Source organism: Akebia trifoliata, chromosome 9 (assembly GCF_017979445.1).
Source record: "Akebia trifoliata isolate Shusen 1 chromosome 9, ASM1797944v1, whole genome shotgun sequence".
Lineage (NCBI taxonomy): Eukaryota > Viridiplantae > Streptophyta > Magnoliopsida > Ranunculales > Lardizabalaceae > Akebia > Akebia trifoliata.
Genome location: NC_141383.1, coordinates 18,746,415 through 18,770,289, shown reverse-complemented (window position 1 = coordinate 18,770,289; position 23,875 = coordinate 18,746,415). Strand labels below are relative to the sequence as shown.

Below are 23,875 nucleotides of genomic sequence, written 5' to 3'. Positions count from 1 at the left end.
TCCCTCTCTTAAGTGACGAGCTTATGAATTATCAAAAATTAAATTGTGCTTGTTAGTAATCATAGGTTGTTTATAAAGTCTCACCATTGTCGCATCCCACTCATTTTTGAGTTTGTCATGATTCTCCCAAAAATATAATAAGAATGGTCAAGAGGCTTAAATAGGATAACTCTCATTGGAGATATTTGAATTAAAAATAGAGATAATAAGAGATGAACATGGATTAAGGAGGTTTATAGAACGATAAAATAAGGTGTGATTAGTGGAGTTTGAGTTTTGATACCATGAATAAAAATAAAGTTTATTGATAACTCTTGGATGAATAATACAAAAACCCTAATAGAGCATTAATAGAGATTACATCAACCAAGATATAAAATGTAGCATAAATAAATATTCTGATTTACTAGTACTTCTTAATGTAGAATATCCTAATTGATATAGCTACATATATTATTCTCATCACTACCTTCCTTATGATGAGATATATTAACAATGATATAGTGTATCTCATGTATCACAATATGGTCGTATCCAATTCTTTAACATCATTGTTAGAGTATTAGATAAAAAGCAATGTAATAAGGTGAAATGAGATACACCAAATCATTTTCATAGAGATTATGATAAATCTCGTACTAGATTAGGATCGTATTATAAGTAATTTGATTAGATTAGAATTAGATTTGTTGAATTTATTTTTCTAAATAAACCTTATAAGTTTTTATTGTAATTCATTGAAAAATTCACGAGAATCAATCCAAGTCAATTATTTTTTCTAGTATCAGAGCCATTGACGTTTTGATTAAGCTCCAAGATGCCACTCAACGGACCTTCCAACAAAAAAGAGAAGTCTTAATTTCTAATACGTATTAGAAATTGCACTTACTATTTTAGTAGCAGCATCATCATCAACAAGCACACTATTTTTATGAGAATGGATCTTTTTCCACATTTCAGCTCTGCTAGAGTGTATGCCGATGTCATTTTTATCTTCTTATTAATACATTGATGAGAAAATAATAGTTAATTATATGATTATACTAAAAGAACAATGATAATGAACTAAATATTATTATGATGTATAATACCTCTTTGTGGCGAAAACAAACAAAGCTCTTTAAATCAGACGTATATAGCATTGTCTATTGCGAGTGATTATTTTTATTTGTCTTACTTCGGCATTGTATTAAGGACAAAGAATTAATAAAAATTACATTTACAATGATAACAAATCTGAAATATTGAACATGTACCTATCATAACTCTGAATTCCAATAATCTATGAGTGCTGCATATTGTTCAATGAGAACACTATCGGGACAATGCTCATATCGGGTTGCATCATCATCGTACACATCTGTAAATAATACGTTTAAGACTGTACTTGTAGTCCTTCCATTTCCTACCCATTGTTTTCATGACAAATGGGTAATTCTCTACTACAATTTCAAACTTTTCCTATATATATCAACATGCGAATCAAATATTATATCATTATAAAAGTTTTCAGTAAAGATAAAAATAAAATATATTATTATTATACTAAAAAATATTTTACCTACCAATAGTATTTTCCATGCGTGCTCTTTGTCATCTTTATCAATCTTTCTCTACGATTGAATATCTAAACGAAACACATATGGATATCTAGCTATAATCCCACAAAAATTAGACATCTTTGGCACATACTTTCCAAATGGTTGTTTAATATGATCAAATTTTATTCTTAGTTTCTCATTTTATGGGAGAGAAAATAGGCTCAGGTACCATGTTGGACTACTTTTTTTCTTGGTGGTGGATTTAGACAATCCCTTACTAGTATTGTACTGTGACGGACATGACTCATCCTCTGAAGAGTCCATCTAAAATATGCAATAAATAAAAAAGTTAGCACACAATAAATTATATGAAAAATAAATTAAATAATTAGTAGTCATTTCTAACCAAATAACATTCTAAGTTTCGATTGATTGTGAAACCCTTATAAGCAACAAATTTAATTTCAATAACTCAAATTACTAAACAAATAAGAAAACTCCAACCCTCAAGAAGTAGATCCAAATTCACGTTATAACATGAACAAGTAAACAATAATACCTAATACAAGTTGGGTTCCTTTAAATATCAAGTTACCAGAAACAAAACAAATCCCATAAAACTTAACCCTTAAGTATTAACCAAATATCAAAAAATTCTTCCATAAATTTCTTAAAACCTGTATAAGCATACCCAATTTAAGATTCTAATCAAAACCCAGCATCCAAGTAACAATTTTATCAAAAAAAATCATAGTTCTATAAAGAAAAATGAACAAAAACTCCAAAATTCATAAAAAAAAATTGGTTCAATAATATCTAATACAAGTTGGGTATCTTTCAAAATCAAATTACCAGAAACAGAACAAATCTCATAAAATTTAACCATTAATTATTAACCAAAAATCGAAAAATTCCTTCATAAATTTCCTGAAACACCTGTATAAGCATACCTAATTCTATACAAAACCTAGCATTCAAGTAACAATTTTACCAAGAAAATCTATAGTTCTATAAAGGAGAAGAACAAAAACTTCAAAATTCATGAGAAAAGAACATTCAAGATAAGTAAATGAGATTTCAAAAATAAAACATTTATAAACCTCAAATCTATAGAGCCCTGGTAAAACAATTGCAATGAGTTGAGATTCTATGTCTTTTGTAGGGATGAAAATCGTAATAGAGACAAGAAATGTGTGAGAAGGAGAGATTAGGTGTTAGGAAGAAAGAGTGAGATAAACAGAAAGAGTGCGATATAGACAGAGAGAGCCTTGGTAAAACAACTGCAACGAGTTGACCTTCTACGTCTTTTGTAGTAATGAAAATAGTAACAGAGATGAAGAAGGTGTGAGAATGAGAGATTGGGAGTTAGGACGAGAGAGTACGATATAGATAGAGAGACTGCGAAAGGGAGATGAAATGAAATAGAGGGAGACGTACAATGCAAGAGGGAGAGAGGAAACAAAATCAAAGATTGGCCCCAAAAGATTGGTGATTCGTCGATGATTTTCTAAAAATTACCGTCGATGGTGCTGTGTTGGTGGCGGTTCACGACAAAATCACCTCTAAAAATGATTATTCTTGGCTTACATATGAATTGGGTGTCGTTAGCAAAAGTTGGTGTTGCAATAAAAGCTCTCTTATTTTATCCCATTTAAATGAGTTGAGATTCAATTCTATGTAAGGCTGTCAACGGATACTTATCGGTTAAGATGTAGTAATATCTAAATTCAAATTTGAAATTTTTATCTAATATCCGAATTTGAATTCGAATTCGATTATCCTATCGGATATCAGATTCAAAATTCGAATTATTTTTATTAAAAAAAACATAACTTTTCCTTATCCAATTAATTTTTCATTATTAAAAATAATTATTATATATTATATTATTTATATAAAAATTAATCAAATAAAATAATATATATTATATATTATTTCGATTCGGATATTATCGGATTCGAAATGCTAATATATGAATTTGTATCCGATAAGGATTCGAATATACAAAACTATCCAAATTTGAGTTCGATATCCGAAATTTCGGCTAATATCCGATTTTTCGAATTAGAATTCAAATCGAATTCGAATTTTGACTATCCATTCACACCCCCAACTCGATGAACATCTAAATCGAGTCAGGTTTTCAAGTGTATTTAATCAACATGAAGTTTTATATAGTTTTAAAATTCGAGAGCTTGAATTGAATCGAATGTCCAACTAATCCAAAAGGATAAAAAACTTGCAAGTCTACTCAAATGAAATAAATAAATATATATTTAACATATAAGTAAAGATACATCTCCTAAAAAATATCATATATAGTCGATTAAATCGGTTGAGTTTCTGACCAAAGGTGGTTTATTTTTGGGATGACTTAGTCGCGATGAAGAGTTGAGTTAGTTGATCTACCGAGTTAACTTGGCAAGTTGGGTTTATAAAGTTTTAGGGTCAAGACGCCTTGAAATCCAATCAAGTGGAATTGACTTGGTCAATTGACGCCGTTATTTGTATAATATTACTAGTGGTTTAGTAGAAAATGCCATTATTTCGTATGTATTAGCGGCATTTAATAACTGTTGTTAAATCTATTTTTATACATTTAAAAAATATTTGAGTTGATTAATGACGTTTTTATAGAAACGCCATTATTTGTATAATATTACTGGTTTAGTATAAAATGCCATTGTTTCGTATGTATTAGCGGCATTTCATAACCGCCGTTAAATTTATTTTTATACATTTAAAACATATTCGAGCTGATTAACGACATTTCTATAAAAACGCCGTTAATTTGTATAATATTATCGGCGGTTTAGTAGAAAATGTCGTTGTTTCATATGTATTAGCGACATTTCATAACTGTCGTTAAATCTATTTTTTACATTTAAAAAATATTCAAGTTGATTAATGGCATTTTTATAGAAACACTGCTATTTGTATGATATTACCAACGGTTTAGTATAAAATGCTGTTATTTCGTATGTATTAGCCGCATTTCATAACTGTCGTTAGATCTATTTTTATACATTTAAAATATATTTGAGGTGATTAATGATATTTTTATAAAAATGTCGTTATTTGTATAATATTACTAGCGGTTTAGTATAAGATGTCGTTGTTTTATATGTATTAGCAGCATTTCATAATCACCGTTAAATTTATTTTTATACATTTAAAAAATATTCCAGCTGATTAATGACAGTTTAAGGTAAAACGCCGTTGTTGGTCAATAATTAATGACGGATTTTAGAAAATGCTGTTGTTGGTCTACAATTAACGGTGACTTTTATAAAATGTCGTTAAATTTCTGCCGTAAAAAGTAGTCGTTTTTGTAGTGTACAAAGCCCATTAATAGCCTACCCAAATGATCTGTCCTCCTTTTAAAAAAATACCAATTCTCTTCCCCAAGCTTAAAACCCTCTCACCATTTGTATGTGTATGGAGTATGGAAAAAAAATGTTTGTTGTACTTATAGTCCAAAAGATCAATCATTCCTAAGAGTCTGTGAATCTCGAGATCAAACGCTTCTTGGTCTAAAGAGCTTCTGAATCCCTAGTGATCAAGCTTCCTACCTATATTGAACCTCTGAATCTTTTATTGGTCAAGCTCATTTTATCATATTTTGAACCTTCTTATCTTTGATTAAACTCATCATGGTCTATAGAGACCTAATCTCACATTTTTGGATTAAAATCTGTTAGATTTTGATCTGTCCTAAATCGATAATGGCCCAATCAAGACCTATTTGAGTAGAGCTATTTGGTCCTCACTTTCTACATTTCATGGGTTGGCACTCACGATGTAATGGGTCCAACAAATTTCTATGGCATCGATTCAACTCATATTGTATTGGCAAATCTTCACCAATGATTGAGTTTTTGGAGGCGATTGATTTTAGCAAACTTACAATGTTCATCGATTACCATGATTTTGATGGAGGATGTTAGAATATTAGATATAAAACCATGTAATAAGGTGTAATGAGATGCATTAAATCATTTCTATAGAAATTATGATAAATCCTATACTAAATTAGAATCATGTTATAAGAGATTTGATTATGTTATAATTGGATTTGATTAGATTAGGATTAGATTTGTTGAATTTGTTTTTGTGTATAAACCCTATTAGAGTTGATTGTAATTTATTGAAAAATCCAATATAATCAAATATCAATCAATTCTTCTTTATAACCAAAGACACATCCATCGAGAACAATAAATATTCTTTTGTATTTTATTGAGAAAGCAAAATAGAGAACAACAGAACCAATTACATATATATAAACTATCCGTGAAGGCATTGTCCAAGATGATGAGACAGTGTCAATGTCCTCAAGTCTCCTATCCATCCGTAATTAATAGATATGAAGACGCCATTACTATGAAGAGAAAAACAAGGGCCCATGTCTTGAAAATTAAAACACGATATCCATTGAGTCAAGTGATCTTCTTGGATGATTCATGAGCACCTAAGAAATTTTTTTAAAGTTATAACATGTCCTAAAATATTTTTTTAATATGTCGTAATTGCATTGCCTAGAAGATATGTTGTGATGGGGCTGAGCGATTTTGCACATTGCTAAGTAGTATGATCCAGGATGCATGTTGTACCTTGACCTTATGCACTACTCTCAGGAAACATGCCTGAGATGGTGCAATGGGATCTATTAGACATGGAAAATGCTGAAGTAACATTGAAATTGACATTGTTTGAGATATTATTGAGGTGGAAGTGTTTATAGAACCATAGATGCTTTTCATAAAGATACGAGTGAGAAGCATATATGATTTTGTGCACACCAATGTCCCAAACGATGTCAATTTCACTGTTACTCCAGCCCGACTCATTAGACATATAAAATGCATCATCATCATTGCATAACAAGCTGCATGGATCTCGAAAATCGTTAATTTTTTTCCTCTTATACATATAGGGGGATTGAGAGGAACTTAGTGAAAAAAAATTATTAACTTAAGATTTATTTGAGTTAAACCCATAAATATGGAGATGAATGTAAGTTTAAAAATGAAGATTAGTTACTCATTAATATTTATACGACTTTAAATATATCTAAAGCATCATAGACTTTTTGAAATGTAAGTTTAAAAATGAAGACTAGTTACTCATTAATATTTATACGACTTTAAATATATCTAAAGCATCATAGACTTTTTGAAAGGTAGCACTCCAGAGCCCGAAAAAAAAGGTAGATGACTTTTGCTAGATATCGTAGACTTTTTGAAAGGTAGCACACCAGAGCCCGAAAAAAAAGTAGATGACTTTAGCTAGATGTAAAACATTGCAATTTCAATGATTAAGGTGGATCGAAAGACTCCACTACAAGTTAGTACTCAACTCGGCCAAGTGTCCATTCCAACTCAGTGAACCGAGTTTACTCGTCCAAGTTTTAAAGCATGGGACAAGGACTGATCATTGTTTCCTTGTCTCTTTTCACATGGCCACACTCCTAATCACTCACAGAAGCCCATAGTCTCTCTCTCTCTCTCTCTCTCTCTCTCTCTCTCTCTCTCTCTCTCTCTTAAATAAAATAAATAGACAGATTTACCCAGCAATCCTATCTGTTACACTTTTATTATAAAAACTCCCTTAGAGTTCTAACAACTTCAAAAGAATCTTACTTTATGAAGTTTGTCATGCACTTAACCTCACTTTATCAAATTTATTACCGAACAAACCTTAAAATGGGATCCACATCATAAATTTCTAATTTTTTTCAATTAATTTATTACTTAACATATCTTAGAGTGGAATCTAATCATGTTAATTTGTAGAGTTCAAAAACATGATTCGACGGGTCAATTATGAAGAAAAAATTCTAAAAAACATTAAAAAAAAAAACTCCATTAATATTTTAATTTTAAATTTTAGAATTCAATATCCATCCATGTATTTATAACATCTACTACCAATATCAAAAAGTTTTTTTTTTTTCTTTTAATGTTTTCTTTAGGATCTGAATTTTTACATGCAATCTAGAAGTCTGTATTGTTAGATTGCTAATTTGATTGTCAATGTGGACCCAATGACTCTTAGTAAGATTTGAAATCTTAGTAAATTAGTCATGATAGCATGATTCATAAAGTAAGGTTTGTGCATGTAACAAACTTGATAAAGTAGGGGAGTTTTTGTAATAAAATTACAACAGATTGCTCTACCCGGTAAATCTCTCATAAATAAATTTCCACAAACCTACCCACTTCAACGTACAGTTGGAATAAATTGCTTCTCTTCTCCATTACTCTCACAGTTACTCACACTTAGAAAAACAAAATGAGACCTGTACTCAAACTTCTTCTTCTCTTCTTCTTCATCTCCCCTCCTATAATTTCTCCAAAATCCGTAATCGAACCTTGCAACTCTTCAGATTCGTGTACTTCTCTTCTCTCTTATATCCTTCCTTGGGATTCCAAATTCTCAGAAACCGCATCGAGATTCCAACTCAACGTATCCGACATCCTATCCTCCAACTTTCTCAACCCAACAACACCACTCATCGAAGACCAAATCCTCCCCAAGAACTCTCTCATCAAAGTACCCATCACGTGTCGGTGTGTCGATGGAATCCGACGGTCCATATCAACCAACTACATTGTCAAAGCATCAGACACCGTTGATTCTATATCAGTTGGTTATGGTGGGCTTGTTAGTGAAGAGCAGATCAGGAGTTTTAATGGAATGATCAACGGTTGGGATCGATTGGTGATTGGTCAGCTACTCGAGATACCGTTACCTTGCACGTGCTTTAATAACATAAATAACGGCGTTACGGCGGTTTATATGTCTGTTGTCGTGAGAAGAGGAGAAAGCTTGGGGAGTATAGGGAGGGAGTACGGTACGACTGTAACGGACTTGGAAGGCATTAATGGATTGGCGCAGGAGGTTGTTGATCCTGGGGACATAATAGCTGTTCCTATTCCAGGTTAGTTAATTTTTAAAACATCATTAGGTTTGATGTGAAGTGTCCAGTGATCGACACGTCATCATAATTATATTTGCTAGAGATTAGGATCAAAAGTTTTGTCCATACATCCATAAATTCCATGTGGCCCAGAACGAGTTGGATGATTGGTGATTATTAACCGTTGCTTGAGCATTAAAAAAAAATTGCTTAAATCAATGGTTAGCAATCAGAGGTGGATTCTATCAATCTCGAGATACATAAATGTCAATCACTATTAAGTTCCTTTGCCATTTGTGCACTAATGTGGAATTCATTCAAAAAAATTTGAAAAAGGAAAATTCATAATACATATAAGTCTACCCCTTCTTTTCTCCGTTACTCTTCATGTTTTTTTACATTATTGACTAAGACTAACGATTCCAAAAAAGTCACTTGAAATTCAAATGCTGATGTGGATGTGTGTACAGAATTGTAAATTTTTTTTCCTTTGTGTATTCCAAAATAAAAGAATGCGATTTTGTTGACGCGTGGTTCGGTGATCAATTATGACCTCACAATCCTATTGGAGGATTTTGTGGGATTTTTTTAAACACATCTTTTTCTATCTTTCCCTAAAAACCCCTAATTATTAACTAATTACAAAGACCACCAATAAAACCCATTACCCAGTGATTTTGAATTTAAAATATCAATTTAATATGAAATGGGAAATACTTCCCATACAAACATAATAAGCTTTAATACTTACTAAGGGTTATTTGGCTAAAGTAATGTACCACATCAGCAGTCCAACACCACTTTTTTTTTAAACACATATTTTTCTATTTTTCATTAAAGACTTCTAATTATTAACCAATTACAAAGACCTCTAACAGAACCCACTGCATGGTGATTTTGAATTTAAAATATCAATTCAATATGAAATGGGAAATACTTCCCTTACAAACATAGTAAGCTTTAATACTTATTAAGGATCGTTTGCCTAAAATAGATTATCACATTAACAGTCCAACACCCCAGCCCTCTAAACTTCGTCCAAAAACTTATAATAATAATAACAATAATAATTTATTTTAAATTGAAAAGAAAATTTCTATAAATTTTTTTAAAAAAATTTCAAAATAAAAAATCATTTTTCACCTTTGAATTTCAATTTTAAGTTTGGGAGTTATGAGGAATTTTGATACACACAGTGATTTTCAAAATCTTAGATCAAGTTTAAAACAATTTAAAATAATTTATTATTATTATTATTATGAATTTTTAGACAAAGTTTAAAGGGCTGTGATGTTGGACTGCTGATGTGGTAATCTATTTTAGCCAAACGACCCTTAGTGAGTATTAAAGCTTACTATGTTTGTAAGGAAAATATTTCCCATTTCATATTGAATTGATATTTTAAATTCAAAATCACCGTGTAGTGGGTTTCATTGGAGGTCTTTGTAATTAGTTAACTAGAGGCCTTTAGTGAAAAATAGAAAAAAATGTGTTTAAAAAAAATCGTACAAAATCCTCCAATGGGATTGCGAGGTCATACTTGGTCACCGAACCGTTCGTCAACAAAATCGCACTCAAAATAAAATGTCTATAGTTATGTGCACTTGCCACGTTAGCAAGTGAATTTTGAGTAGCTTTTTTTGAGTTAGTTTCTCGTGATTCATTAACTAATCATCGTCACTTTTTGGAAATACGGTGATCGTGATTACGACTTCTTGTAATTCTTGCCATAAATTAATGACACTCACAATGCTGCTTTCCTTCTGTTACAAATCTCATTCCCATTAAATAAAATGGGATCTATTTCTAATTTTCAATTTTCATATCATTAGGAGGTACTTGTTCAATTTTTGTATCATCGTTACTTTTCGTTTTTCAGCATTTCGAGACGAAACAACACTAAAAAAATGAAATATTGGATGTTTCATTGATTTTTATGAGAAATTAGAATAGAAGAAGGAAAGGAGAAAAAAGATAAGAAAGAGAAAGAAAAGGAAGGAAGAGAGAGAGAGTTACTATCAGATCAAGGATTTGTTGATATTCGAGATTCTAAGTTGCTTCTTCTTCTTCTTCTTCTTTTGGTTTTTCCCTTAACTTCATCAAGAATCAAATGATGGTTTTGACTTTTGAACGATGATATTCTCTTGACCTTGGTCTCTTTTGGAAGATTGAGTTATTCAAATAAACCCCCCTCTATTTTGATGAAACCTTAAATTAATGTATTGAATGTTTTGATTTTTGAAAAAATTGAAACATCGAATCGAAATGAGATTTTAAACCATGCTTGTTCCTTCTAGTATTGAAAGGCACATAGATTACAGTAGATAATTTCTATAATAAAACACAACTATAGGGTCCACTTTTATGAAAGACAAACTTCCATTCAACTAGGATAAAGATCTCATCGGTAGATGTGGGTGAGAGTTTAAGACTTTAAACCTCGTCTACTTGGGTTTGGGAGTCATCAATATTCAAAGAGTTTAAAGTGTGAATGAACACTCTAAAGAGTTTTGAAAAGTTATTTTTCAAGGACTTAGTGAATCAAATCTGGTATAAACCTAGAGGTTTAGGTAAGAAGGTTCAATTGTGAGATAAGGGAGGTGTTAGGCACATCATCTCACCTATCAAGGTGATGGTTACCAGGTATTAGCTAAGAGTGAAGAACAAAACTATTTTTTTCGAGGGTTTTTGAGTTAGAATGCAAAAGATGAACGAGTGCATGAGATAAAAAAAATGTGAGTGGGTGCAAAGGTGTTTAAAATGTGTCCTAAAGAGACTATTTTTTTGTATGCTTCGAGTTATGAGTGCTAATCCATAAGGATAGCACTTACCTACTCTTTGCATGCTTTTTAACGAAAGATGTAGTGTGTGCAAAAATGTATGCATGCAAGGTTCCCCAAAAAAACTTATTATTGACTTAGAAAGGGGAAGATTACCTCATAGGGAAGAATTATTCTCTTTCTCCTTAGCCATTTGGAGTGCTTACACTACATGTAGTGCAAGTAAGCTAAAAAGTAAATATAGAACATTGGAAAATAAAGGTCTGTTTGGATATTAAAAGCAGAAGTACTTTGTCAAAGAGCAGGAGTTAGAGTACTCTGTGAAGGAGTTAGAAAAATAGTTATGTGTTGAAAGAGCTTTTGGGAATCAACTCTATGAAATACTGACATAAGTTTTTTTGTGTTGGAAGTGTGTTTGGGAACCATACTGACTTCTAGAAAAAAAGATCAAAATACCATTGTGTTATACATGTTCCAATTTTTTATCTTTTAGTGTCATAATATCTTCAAATTGTATTATTTTTGATATTTTAATAACAAATATTAATATAGTATGTATTTAAAACCAAGTATACTAAACATTTCTAAAAAAAATAATTGACAACACCTCCCCTAATAATGGGATGTTTGCACCTGTCACCTATTGAATTATCATATATATTAAAAATACGTCTCATACATATCAAGTCCTGATATATCCATATAATCTCATACATGAAATCTACATATATTTATTTAAGAAATAATATCATAGCTAATACAATTATTAAAATTAAAATTGTTATGAATTGTAATATATTATATCTTACTGATGCATAAAAAACAAATCCTTGGTGTGCTTTTGTTGTCCATTTTTCTTCACATGCTTATCACTCACATCAATTTCGTCAATAGATTCAACTTTCTCAATCCATGAAAATCCCCCAGTATAATTCTAAAATTAAAAAAGAAATAAATTCCATTAGGCTATAATAAAAATAGATGTAATGTAAGAGAAATATGAAACACATGAAAATACAAAGAAAATCGAAGGAAAGATTAAAAAGAAAACCAAAGGAAAGATTTAGAAGAAAATCAAAGTTTTGTTTATGAAAATCCACAAATACAAAAAAGGGACTTCTACACAAAAAAGCAGATAGTTGCTCTTGCGTAGAGTAACTCTGCCAAGGAGTTGCTAATCCAAGCGTGACTTCTCGACTTCTAGCTTCCCGCAGAAGCTGGAAGTCCTCAAGAAGTCGTATCCCAACGCCCACCAAGTGTTCCTTTGGAAACTTATTATGGACTTAGAAAGGGAAAAATTACCTCACATTAAAGAATTACTCTCTACCTCATTTGCCGTGAAAAAAAAAGAAAATAAAGTCATACAACTTTGTTTAAAATTTAAATGACTTGAAAAATAAAGAATTAAAGACAAGCTATATTAAATGTTCTCTATAAAACTTATTATTGACTTATATGGGGACATTACCTCACATTGAGGGATTTCTCTCTACCATTTAACCATAAAGAAATAAAAAGAAAGAAAAAAAGAAAAGAAGTACATTATGAAAAATAAATGAACTTGGAAATAGAAAAAGTTAGAAAGAAGGAAATAAAAATGGGATTGGGGGCTACAAGTAGTTAAGAAAAAAAAAAAATTAAATGTTCCCCCACCATGGTCTTCTTATTCCTTCTTTTCTTCTTCTTCTTCACATTCTAAGCTTTCAAAGTAAGTGAGAAAGTATTTGAATAGAATTTTGAGACTTTGGAAAACTTATAAAAAGAAATTTGACAAAATTTTAGGGAGGAAAATTTGCCTTTCCTTTTTCTATGGTCAAATCCTCTATTTATAAGTATTTAATGATATAAAGGTTTAAACTGCATGAGTTCAATTTAATTTCAACAAAATCTCAATAAATAGCATTGGTTGACCTCCATCATTGTGTCAGTGATTATCTTTTGCTCCTTTTTAAGTCTTATCAATCATGACAATTAAGGGATAAGAGTGTAAAAACTCACAAGATTCTAGAAAATTCTTTTTGATGAGCAAAAGTCTCTATGACCCTTTAAAACATAATAAATTGGATAAAAAAAGGTTATAATGACATGTAAATAATATCCAAGAAAGAGTTTAAGGGCTAATTAATCTCTCATGGTTCTCAACAAATTAAAGTTAAGAGGGTAATTACTCTTGAGATTTTAGAAAATTCTCTTTGATGGTCAAAGGTGTCCAAATCCTTTGAAAGTAGTCAAACTCTAATGAAATAAATATCAATAGCATACAATTTATCTTATAAGGATGGAAGGACTTAAAGGTCAATTGATTTGGTAGAGTCTCAACAAACTTAGGGTACAATAGGTCATTGTTCACAAGTTCTAGAGAATTCCATTGAATGGAAAATATGATTTAAGTTCCTTGAACTTGGTTAATTTATAAGGATTTATTAGAGAATGATTTTGGATTGTACACAAGAGGGTGGTCTTAATGGTCAATTACCATAGATTGTATCTCAACAAACTTATGATAAAAAGGTAATTGTCATTTGGTAGGAACCAAGAATCAAGATTAGGAGAAATGTACAATTACTTGGAAACCAAGGTTATGAAGTTAAGCTAGCATTAATACAAGGGTAGAGGGGAAATTTACCTTGAGTTTCTTGAAAAATAAGAGGTTGAAAGGGGTTTAAGTGCCTATTCCCTTTAATAAAATTTGGAGCACTCAAGTGCACAAATTTCAATGATAACAAACCAACTGTCTAGACCTTGTCGAGGCAAAGGCCAAACCAAAAATACAAGAGTCGATAGGTGACCCAAAGTCCAGTGTAAACTTTACCTAGGCCTTGATGATCCACGACCTTAAGGAAAACTAACCTAGGCCATGAGTAGCCTATGTCCTAGCTTAGTTTTACACTTTAAAAAGTGGTTTTGATGTGTTCAACTACACTGAGGTGGACCCCACTTGATTAAATTGGAGATTTTATAATAGGACTTTACTTTGTTTGATTTCAAGAGCTTTCAGGCTCGGTCTTGACAAATTGAAATGCCTACACCATCCAACTATGATTTTTGTGGGATCTACTTTATTGTTTTTTCTTTCGCCCATCTAATTTTACCATATTTTCTTTTTTACTCATTTAACCCACTTTACCCACTTTATTATTTTTCATCTTTTACCCCTTAGCCTCAATTTTTTTAATACTATCCACTAACTTTATTTTTTTTGTCCACTTTTACCCCCTTAACGTCAAACTCTAATCTATATAATAAAACACAATTGTAGGGCCACTTTTGTGGGAGACAAGCTTCCATTCAACTAAGATAAACATCACATCCAACTATAATATTTGTGAGACTTTCTTTATTGGTTTCCTCTTCATTCCCTCTTACTTTCCTACATTTCTACTTTTACTCCTCTAACCCACTTTATTGTTCTTAATCCTTTATCACTTAATCTATTTATTTTCTTTCAATAATACCTTTAGCTTTATTTGTTTGTTTATTTATTTATTTATTTTTTTTTCGATTTTACCCCCTTAATCTCAAAGAGATGCTCATGCCTAATATAATAGACCGGGAGGACGAGCACTCTCAGTGTTAGTCCATCGCGCCATCCGTCGACATTTTATCCAACCATCATGAAGTGTTCTTGCTCACATAATTAGCATCTAAAAAAAATTGCTTAGATCCTATAACTACAAATCACCCTATGAACATTTCTCATATTCACAGGCTTAAATCACTATTGAGGTTGATATTCGTGTGGCCAATGGGTCCAAATGAATTTGGCACGTGATAGTTTAGGATATTAGTACGGAACTTTTATGGTGATTTAGACATGCCCGACCTTCAACGTTTTGGGGAATATTTCAGATATCCCCTATGTTTTTACTGATGACGTGACCCCTTGACCTAGTCTTTTCTTATAGATTAATTAAGATGACCTAAATACCTTCATCTTCAACCTCTATCACCCTATACAAAGGGTGTTTTTTAACTATAGATTGAAAATGAGAACATTTTGCAATGAAGTATTGGACGTTAAAATTCCCCCATGTACATGCGGGTTGGGGGCACTAATAAAATTAGAAGATTGAAATCAAACATTTATTTGTGCAGCTTGTTCATCTGCCAACCTGAAATGGAAAAATGAGAGTCTCATAGTTCCAAATGGTTCCTATGCTCTAACAGCCAACAACTGTATCCAATGCTCTTGTGGACCATCCGATCTAAAGTACGTCATCTTTACCTACAAATCAATGTAAAATATTTCATTTTATCTCCATTAGCCATATATTAATCCCTGCATGTACTAATAAATACCCTATCTTCTAATTAAATATTATGCAGTCTTCGTTGTTCTCCATCCGGCATTGCAACGTCCTGCTCACATTTGCAGTGCAAAGGGTCTGATCTTCTCATCGGCGATGTGTACGAGGTGAAGACACCAAGAGGATGTAGTGTTAGTTCATGTGAGTATCGTGGCCATTTGGGTGGTAAAATCTTTCGAAGGTAATTGACAATGGATCTTAGACGTGAGATTATTCTTCAAGATCGTAACTCATCTTTCATTAATTAGAATTGCTTCTATATATATGGAGTCACTTTTATTAAGAATTGTGATTGTCATATTGATTGTTCGTGTCAACATTCATGGGAGTGCTTTTTGGGGCCTAGAAGCACTTTTAGAAGCTGTGAGACATTTTGGAGGCATATATTTTGGTGATTAAGTTAAAATTATGAACATTTCCATCTAAAAATCCTTTTTTTTTTTTAAACTCCGGATCCCACATTTTCATTTATTGAAGTGCATTTTGGAGTCTAGAAATGCTCCCATATAAAGAACATTTTCATCTAAAATATTAGTTTTTTAATTCCAAAGCTAATCATTTTCGGCTTCTGGGCCACTTTTGGATTTTAGTTTTGTTGGGATCAGAAAGCCAAGTCCACTAAACCCAAATTTTCTTCCTAATGGTGCTTTTGAGGGCTTACAAACTAAAAATCCGTACCCCAAGACGCCACCCTAAATGCTAGCTAAGAGTTTATAAGAGAATTGATGTTGGTTTTTGTTCATTTGATTTTGTTGCAGTTTAGTAAATTCTTCTCAGATTCAATGCAGAGGTAATCAAAACCTTAACGTAAGTAGAATTTTTTTTATTATACGTATTCTTTGGTGTCTAATTTTCACCTAATTATTATGCAGGCAATGAAAGTCATTATGCATTGGCGCCTTCAACATCGCCAAAATCATGGTCATATGGTTTCGTTATTCCATTAACAACCATATCCTCATCTCCATCTCCAGCTCCAGCTCCGATGTCTAATTCATCTATGACGATTGTCACATCTAATCCTTCCAGTAAAGAACATTCAAACATATTGAGTGATGGGGCCTCATTTAAACAAGCTCCATCTTTAGGTTTATTGTTTTTTGAGGTTGTTTTTTCAATAATTTTGTGTCATTTACAAGCCTAATGTATTAGTAAATTAGTTGAAGGTGTTGACTTGCTAAATTGGTTAAAGTTTGTTAGTGTGGTACCACGATCTGAAGTCTAGGCTAGCAAAAATAGTTTTCTTACACTAATTAGCCAAACCCAAGTAGCCCTATATATTATATTAGGAGGAAAATATTGAAATAATCATGTATGAGGCCAAAATTTTGGGCAATGTTTTTAAAATGTTTATCAAAAGTCATATATTCAATTAGGTATTTATTTATTTTTACCAAAACAGGTACCCATATGATATAATGATAACATACATTAGCAATTTTACATTTTTTAGCCTTCTTGTGAACCACAAATAAAAAACCATTTAATAAAAAAAAATTATGAAAAAAGGAAGAACTATAGTTAGGGTTTAGGATTTATTTCTGGTTGAAAATAAAGAGTACATGCATAACCCCAAGGGGTTGGGCTAGTGGCAAGCCGAGCCTTGATAAACTCCCTAGGAAAGGTAGATCTAGTGTTCGAAACCCCACAAAGCAATGAATTCCTTGGGGTCATCCTCTAAAGCCCGACTCAACCAATTGCACGTAGGACTTTCCAAGGGGTGGTGCGTATGACCATGGGATTAGTCTCACCCCTTGTTATCAATCTCCCGTTTAATTCTTGAAAAATTTAGGAATTTTTCGTTTCTTTCAATAAAGTATTGTTCTCCGGATTATTAAACTATTCTGAATAATTCTCGGATTTTAAGTTTGAAAAGAATAAAACATGATTTTTTCGAATTTTTATAAAACTTGGTGGAAAAAAAATGCTACTATAACTTGTTGTATGTTGCAAAGTGTAAACTTGTAAATTGTGACGTGTAACGTAAGTCGGCTTTGAAGCGGCATGCTTCAAAATTTTGGAAGAATCTACATTTTTACGTAACAAATGTCTCTTTTATCTTAAAAAAATTAATGACATGACCCCTTATATTTATCTAAGATTACATCTTAATTTTTCAGATTGATGATTTGTCCCTTGACTTTGATCTTCTTTTAAAAATCAATGGAACAATAACTTCAATGTCCTCATTATCACCACTCTCATTATTACCATCACCATTAACATCATCAATTTCATCATCATCACTATTAACATCACCATAATATGGCCGAATTTTTGGTTTTTCAATTTTTGAAAAGATATGGATAATACACATATGAAGCATATGCCACATATTTTTCATTTAATAAATTTTTTGCTGAATTTTAGAACGGGTTTTTGCAATCCAAAATCGAATAGAACTCGAATGTTTTCCGAATCAAATTTTTACCATATTCCAAATTGCTAGCAAGGGTCACACGCGCGCGCGCACACACACACAAAAGTATAAACATAAATTCAAATAACTGGGTAAAATTTCTGGAAAATATCAATTTATTTGTATGAATTTGAAAAAAGAGTATGAAGGTAAATTCAATTTAATGTTCACACAACAAATATCCATTTTCATTATAATAAATAAATACCAAATGGATATATGGCTCTTTTGATAAATATTCCAAAACTTTGTAGGGTATGTAATTTCGGCAAAATGCTAGCCATTTTGGCAAAACACCTATATGAGATGACGCAAATGCATGAACTTTCAAAAGTTGCATCTAATGCAATTTCTTTCATAAATTGATATAATTCATTATTAGAATAGTTATAATACTAATATTCTGAATCAAATAATTTTACACTAAAATGCTAAATTAGTTTTCTTAAAATATTTTTCCATTTATAATGGATAGAATCCACAATTAGTTAAGGAATTTTCCAGAATTTTACATAAAACAATTACTCCCCCTCTCTTTAGGGAATAAATGGGTCGAACTTCACTGGAATTCGAGTGATCAGAAAATCAAAGTTTGAAGTTGATACAAATCAAAAACGAGTAAAACATGGTTTATTGTCCCCTGATCCAATTCGGATCCATGTTAGATACGGATTTGAATTATATGTTACTATGAAAAATATTTTTAAGTTTATCAAAATGTCCTTTCCGACTTACAAGTCTACAACTTGGATTCTAGTAAAATGAAAAGGTTATAATGGTAAAATAGAGTAGTCATGTTGGAGTGACCTGAGGATTGTACCCTCATATCGCACATCCTGATGTGAAAGTGTGTAGAAACCATAAATGTTTTTGACTTATGTCTCAATGAAAAGTATATATGATTTTTACACGCTTTCACGTCGGGATGTGTGATATGAGGTACAATATTGAGGTCAATTCAACATTATTCAATAGAGTAATATTAAAAATTTGCAAAGAAGAAAAGCAAGAAAAAAGATCGAACGACAGATAATCCGAGTCGACCCACCCTAAATCAAGCATTTTGTGTTGGGTCAGATATGGTCTTAGTGGTCACAAAATTGTTTGGATATGGTCTTAGTTAGTAGGAATCTAGTTGGATCCGAATTCAGATCTATTTCAATATAAGAAATCGAATTTTAATATGGATATATTTAGATCTGACCCAGGTCCAACCCATTTTATGTCCTATCTCTCTCTGTAATTCTTTTTTCTGAACATTTTAAATTCACATATGTATTATTAGAGCCACCAAATCTAAGTACCCTATGAACACATACTCAAATTCAAATTATTATTATTATTGGATATTTTTAACCTAAAATTTTATAAGTTGTTTAGCACTTAAAACAAGGTTTTCTTGAAAAAATTGTATATATATATGGGATAGGATTCTTTGTCAAGATCCGTAGCCTCAAGAAAAGTGAACTCATATGTTCACACACAATCCCGACTGTGTATAGATCCAACAGTGGGTGTAAAGGATGTACCCCTTGAATATATTACAGATCTCTAAGATAAATGCCAACCGCTGGTGTTAGATTTTAAGCATATAAAATCTTTTACATAATTATTATTCTACAATTTTCAATAGGATCAAGAATCATGCATAAATCTCAAGAACTTCTTCATATTACTAAAAATCAGAGTTAGAGTACTTACCTTGTGCCATAACCAAAATCATTGATCTAAAATTTTGTTGGAGGTGTGTCTTTCACAATCCACGTGTTGATGAATGAAGTGCGTAAACCCCAATGCAAAATCTTTTTAGTTCTAGACTCGCCATCTCTTTCCTTTTTAATTGGATCGGCTAAGGTTTTAGTGATTGATGGAGATCACTATATTCAGGACCCTGTCAATATGTTTTGTGCATTTCTCACTAGCTTTCATTATAGGGTGTCGATCCTTTTATATAGATAGAGATAGAGAGCCTAGAGTTCCTCTCTTAGTAAGATTTCTATCCATCAATGTTTCATACTAAACTTAAAAGAGTATATTTTTAATTTTAATGATATTGGGAGTCTACCTTAATATTGATATCTTTAATATTAGAATCTTTATGCAAGTAAAGTTACTAAAATCGTGAGGTCAATGGGCCACACGAATTGAATTCTAACATTCTCCCACTTAGCCTATTAGATTGATTGTGTTAATGTGAAATTTTCTTTTACAAAATAATTTAACAGAGACTTAATTTAGGATTCTATAAACAAAATATTTTACATGTGACCATGAATTTTAAAATTTGTCAATATTCTTTTTTTCATATATTAGAGGGTATCTGGGCCAGCTTGCGCGCAATATTCTCAATATTCAATTAGATTCTATAATGTCATATTTCGATTGAATACTAATGTGAGTCATGGTGGTTGTATGTCATCTATGTCATATTTTGTTCTATGTATCACATTATCAATATCCTTTATGATATAATCTTTAATTGTACCCCAGTCATTTATCTTGTTAAGACATTTCCTGTGTTACTTAAATCTAAAATAGAATATGATCATAACATAGAAAAAAATATGAAATAAATAGAAATAAACTTTATTTAGTACTAATGTTAATATCAATTACATAACCACTTCAAAATAATTTATGTCAAATACATAAAAGATTTCCCCAAAAAACCTATCCTGATAACATGTTCTTTATAAGCCTTGATGATAATCCCTTTGTCAATGGATTAACTATCATTTGAGTGGTACTAAGGTTCTCTACCGACCCTAACTATTTCTAGACTCTCTCTTTAACCACCAAGTACTTGACCTCCATGTGTTTCGCACCACATCGTTTAAGTATTTTTCATTCTTAGAAAAGAATACAACTATAGTATTATTAAGGGTGCATATGGTTCGAATTTTGGTAAAATTTGAACCAAACCAAACATGATCGATTCTACAAATTTGGAACCGAACCAATCCAATTACCCTATAGATCTGAAGCAATCCAAACCAACTTTGGTTCGGATCGGTTCTCGATTCTCATACTTTCAAAATAGAAAAACTAATATTTTTTCTTTCGAAAGAGGAACCATTTGGATCAGATCATAAATAATGCCTATTTTTAAAATGAAAATGATTTATAATTAAATTTTGACTAAAATCTATATAAATTAAAAATTAGAGAAAGCTCAATGAGACTAAAAAAATTTACAATTTTAAAATTGATATTTTGGGTGGATTAGTAAGGAAACTAATCCATAAATGGTAGATTAACGAATCCAAGTCTAGGTTCGTATAATATATTTCATTTAACAAACACGGCATAATGATTCTTTAAAAAAAAATAAGGAATCAAACTTTTTGAGAAAGTTTTTCCATAAATGGGTTGATCTATTTGAGAGTTGAGAGATAGATTTGTGTACATACTAACACAGTTGATGAGTTACCTCTTCGTAACATACTGACACAGTTGAGAGAGAAATGGGTTACCTCTTCGTTTTCAAATGAGATGGCGAGGTGAACGATAGCTAGTTTTTCTTCAAACTTGAAGAAGAGAGAAATAGATAATAGTAGAACGAAACTAAGGTCTTTATTTATATATATATATATATATATATATTATAATAGATACTTCAAATTAGTTCGATTCTATCATATCCCTAATTCGGAATCGAACCAAATCAATCGGATTTTTTTTAACAATCTGCACCCGAACCAAACCATGCTCAATCCGAACCAATCCAATCCAAAAGGCTTCAGATTGGTTCGGTTATCTGATTTACCCAATCCAATGCGCACCCCTAAGTATTATCACAATATATCTTCAACGACCTGATTATAGAGTCAACGACCCCAAGTCTTGAGATAAAATTCCGCAATCATAGAGCATAACTCGTGACCTCAAAGCATGCCACGAATTAAGTCTCCATAGTGGATGAAATAGTAATGCTTTACTTCATACTCCTCCATGGGATAATTCTACCTGCTAGCAGAAATACAAAACCCGATGTAGGCTTTCTACTATCAAAACATCTGATAAAATCTAAATCTGAGTACCTAATTACCTCTAGATAATCTGATATCTTGTACGTGAGCATATAATCCTTCATCCCTTGTAAATACCTTATAAGTTTCTTTGTAGCATTTCAATGATTTATTCTTAGGTTATTTTTACCTAACATTCCAACTGCAAAACTTCTATTCGATTTGGTACATGTTTGAGTGTACATCAAACTCCAAATAGTTGAAACGTATGGAACATCTTTCATATACTTCTTTTCTAAATCATTATATGGACATTGCATCAAGTTGAACTTATCTCCTTTCTTGATAGACACGTTACCAATAAAACAAGACTGCACATTATATCTCTCTAAAACTCGATTAATATAATCTTTCTGAGATAACTCTAATAATCCTTGAGATTGAATTCTAAGGATTTTTATGCCAATGACATATGTTACCTCATCCATATCAACCATCTTGAAAATTTTAGTAAGATAATTCTTAATTTCGTGCATCAAACCAAGATCATTACTAACTAATAAAATATCATCCATGTACATGATCAACATAATACATTTACTCCTACTGATCTTCAGATATATACACTAGTCAACAGTATTTTCCGTAAATCCAAATGAGGTAATAGTATCATTGAGCTTTATATATCATTGTTTTAAAGCTTATTTAAATCCATAAATGAATTTCTTAAGTCTGTAAGCTAACTTTTATTTTCCATTTTTTGTGAATCTTTCATGTTGTTCCATGTAGATTTTTTCATCCAAATTACCATTTAAGACAGTCATTTTCACATCCATTTGGTGCAAATCATAATAAGCCACCAATGCTGTAATAATTCCTAGTGAGTCTTTATTTGAAATTAGAGATAAAATCTTAGTGTAATCGATACCTTCATTTTAAGTAAAACTTTTGGCCACAAATATGGATTTAAATTGCTCAACATTACTTTTGTTGTAGCACCTAGTATTGAAAACCCATTTACAACTGACTTTCTTATTTTTAGAAGATAATTTGATGAAATCCCAAATACAATGCTGATCTATAAATTTTAACTCTTTTTTCATAGCATCCATCCACTTAGTAGAATCATTACTTTCTATTAAACATAATAAAATATTTATTTATCCCAACATTGAAATCAAATTCCTGTAGATACGCCAAGTAATCATCTGAAATGACAGATTTCCTTTCTCTGAGAAATTTTCATAGAACTATCGATGGTGAATTTTCAATTACAATGGTTGAGTCCTAATGGAGTGGTGAACCAACTTGCTCTAACTATTGTTCATTCTCCTCAAGTTGTTGAACATCCTAAGAATTAATAATTTTTGAAGATTAAGAGATGGTAAGATATCCACTCTTACTTCTTTAAAATTTATTTTATGTGATTTTACATTCTTACTAATCTCACAATTTTGGAGGAATTTAATATTTTCAATTTCAACTATTCTCGTATTGTGATTAAGGCAATATAATTTGTATATTTTAGACTTTTCTAAATAACCGATAAAATACTCAGAAATGGTTTTGAGATCTATTTTTTTTTCTTATGGATTATAAATCCTTGCTTCCTCTAGGTAACCTTAAATATGTAAATGTCTTAAACTATGTTTCTTATCATTTCATAATTTGAAAGGAATTTTAGGAATTACCTTACTAGGAATCTTGTTTAAGATATATATTGTAATCTTTAATGCTTCTTTCCACAAGAATTATGAAATTGTTGAATTACTCAATATAATCCTAACCATATCCATAAGTGTACAATTACGCTTTTCAACTATACCATTCTACTGAGGCATGCCAGACATTGTATACTGTATACAAATACTTAATTTTTAAAAAAATTTGGCAAAAATGATTAGGATTTTGACTTGATTCATTAAATCTATCATAATA

General features: G+C 31.2%; 1 protein-coding gene across 1 annotated transcript; it reads left to right on the top strand.

The window, feature by feature from the left end:
- Positions 1 to 7,760: 7,760 nt before the first annotated feature.
- Positions 7,761 to 16,851, top strand: LOC147394495 (lysM domain-containing GPI-anchored protein 1-like). Its single transcript, XM_086454007.1, has 5 exons — positions 7,761 to 8,484; positions 15,339 to 15,453; positions 15,570 to 15,731; positions 16,309 to 16,340; positions 16,423 to 16,851. The coding sequence occupies exons 1-5, from the start codon at positions 7,836 to 7,838 to the stop codon at positions 16,692 to 16,694; spliced, it is 1,230 nt and encodes a 409-aa protein (XP_086310133.1). The 5' UTR covers positions 7,761 to 7,835; the 3' UTR covers positions 16,695 to 16,851.
- Positions 16,852 to 23,875: the final 7,024 nt, after the last annotated feature.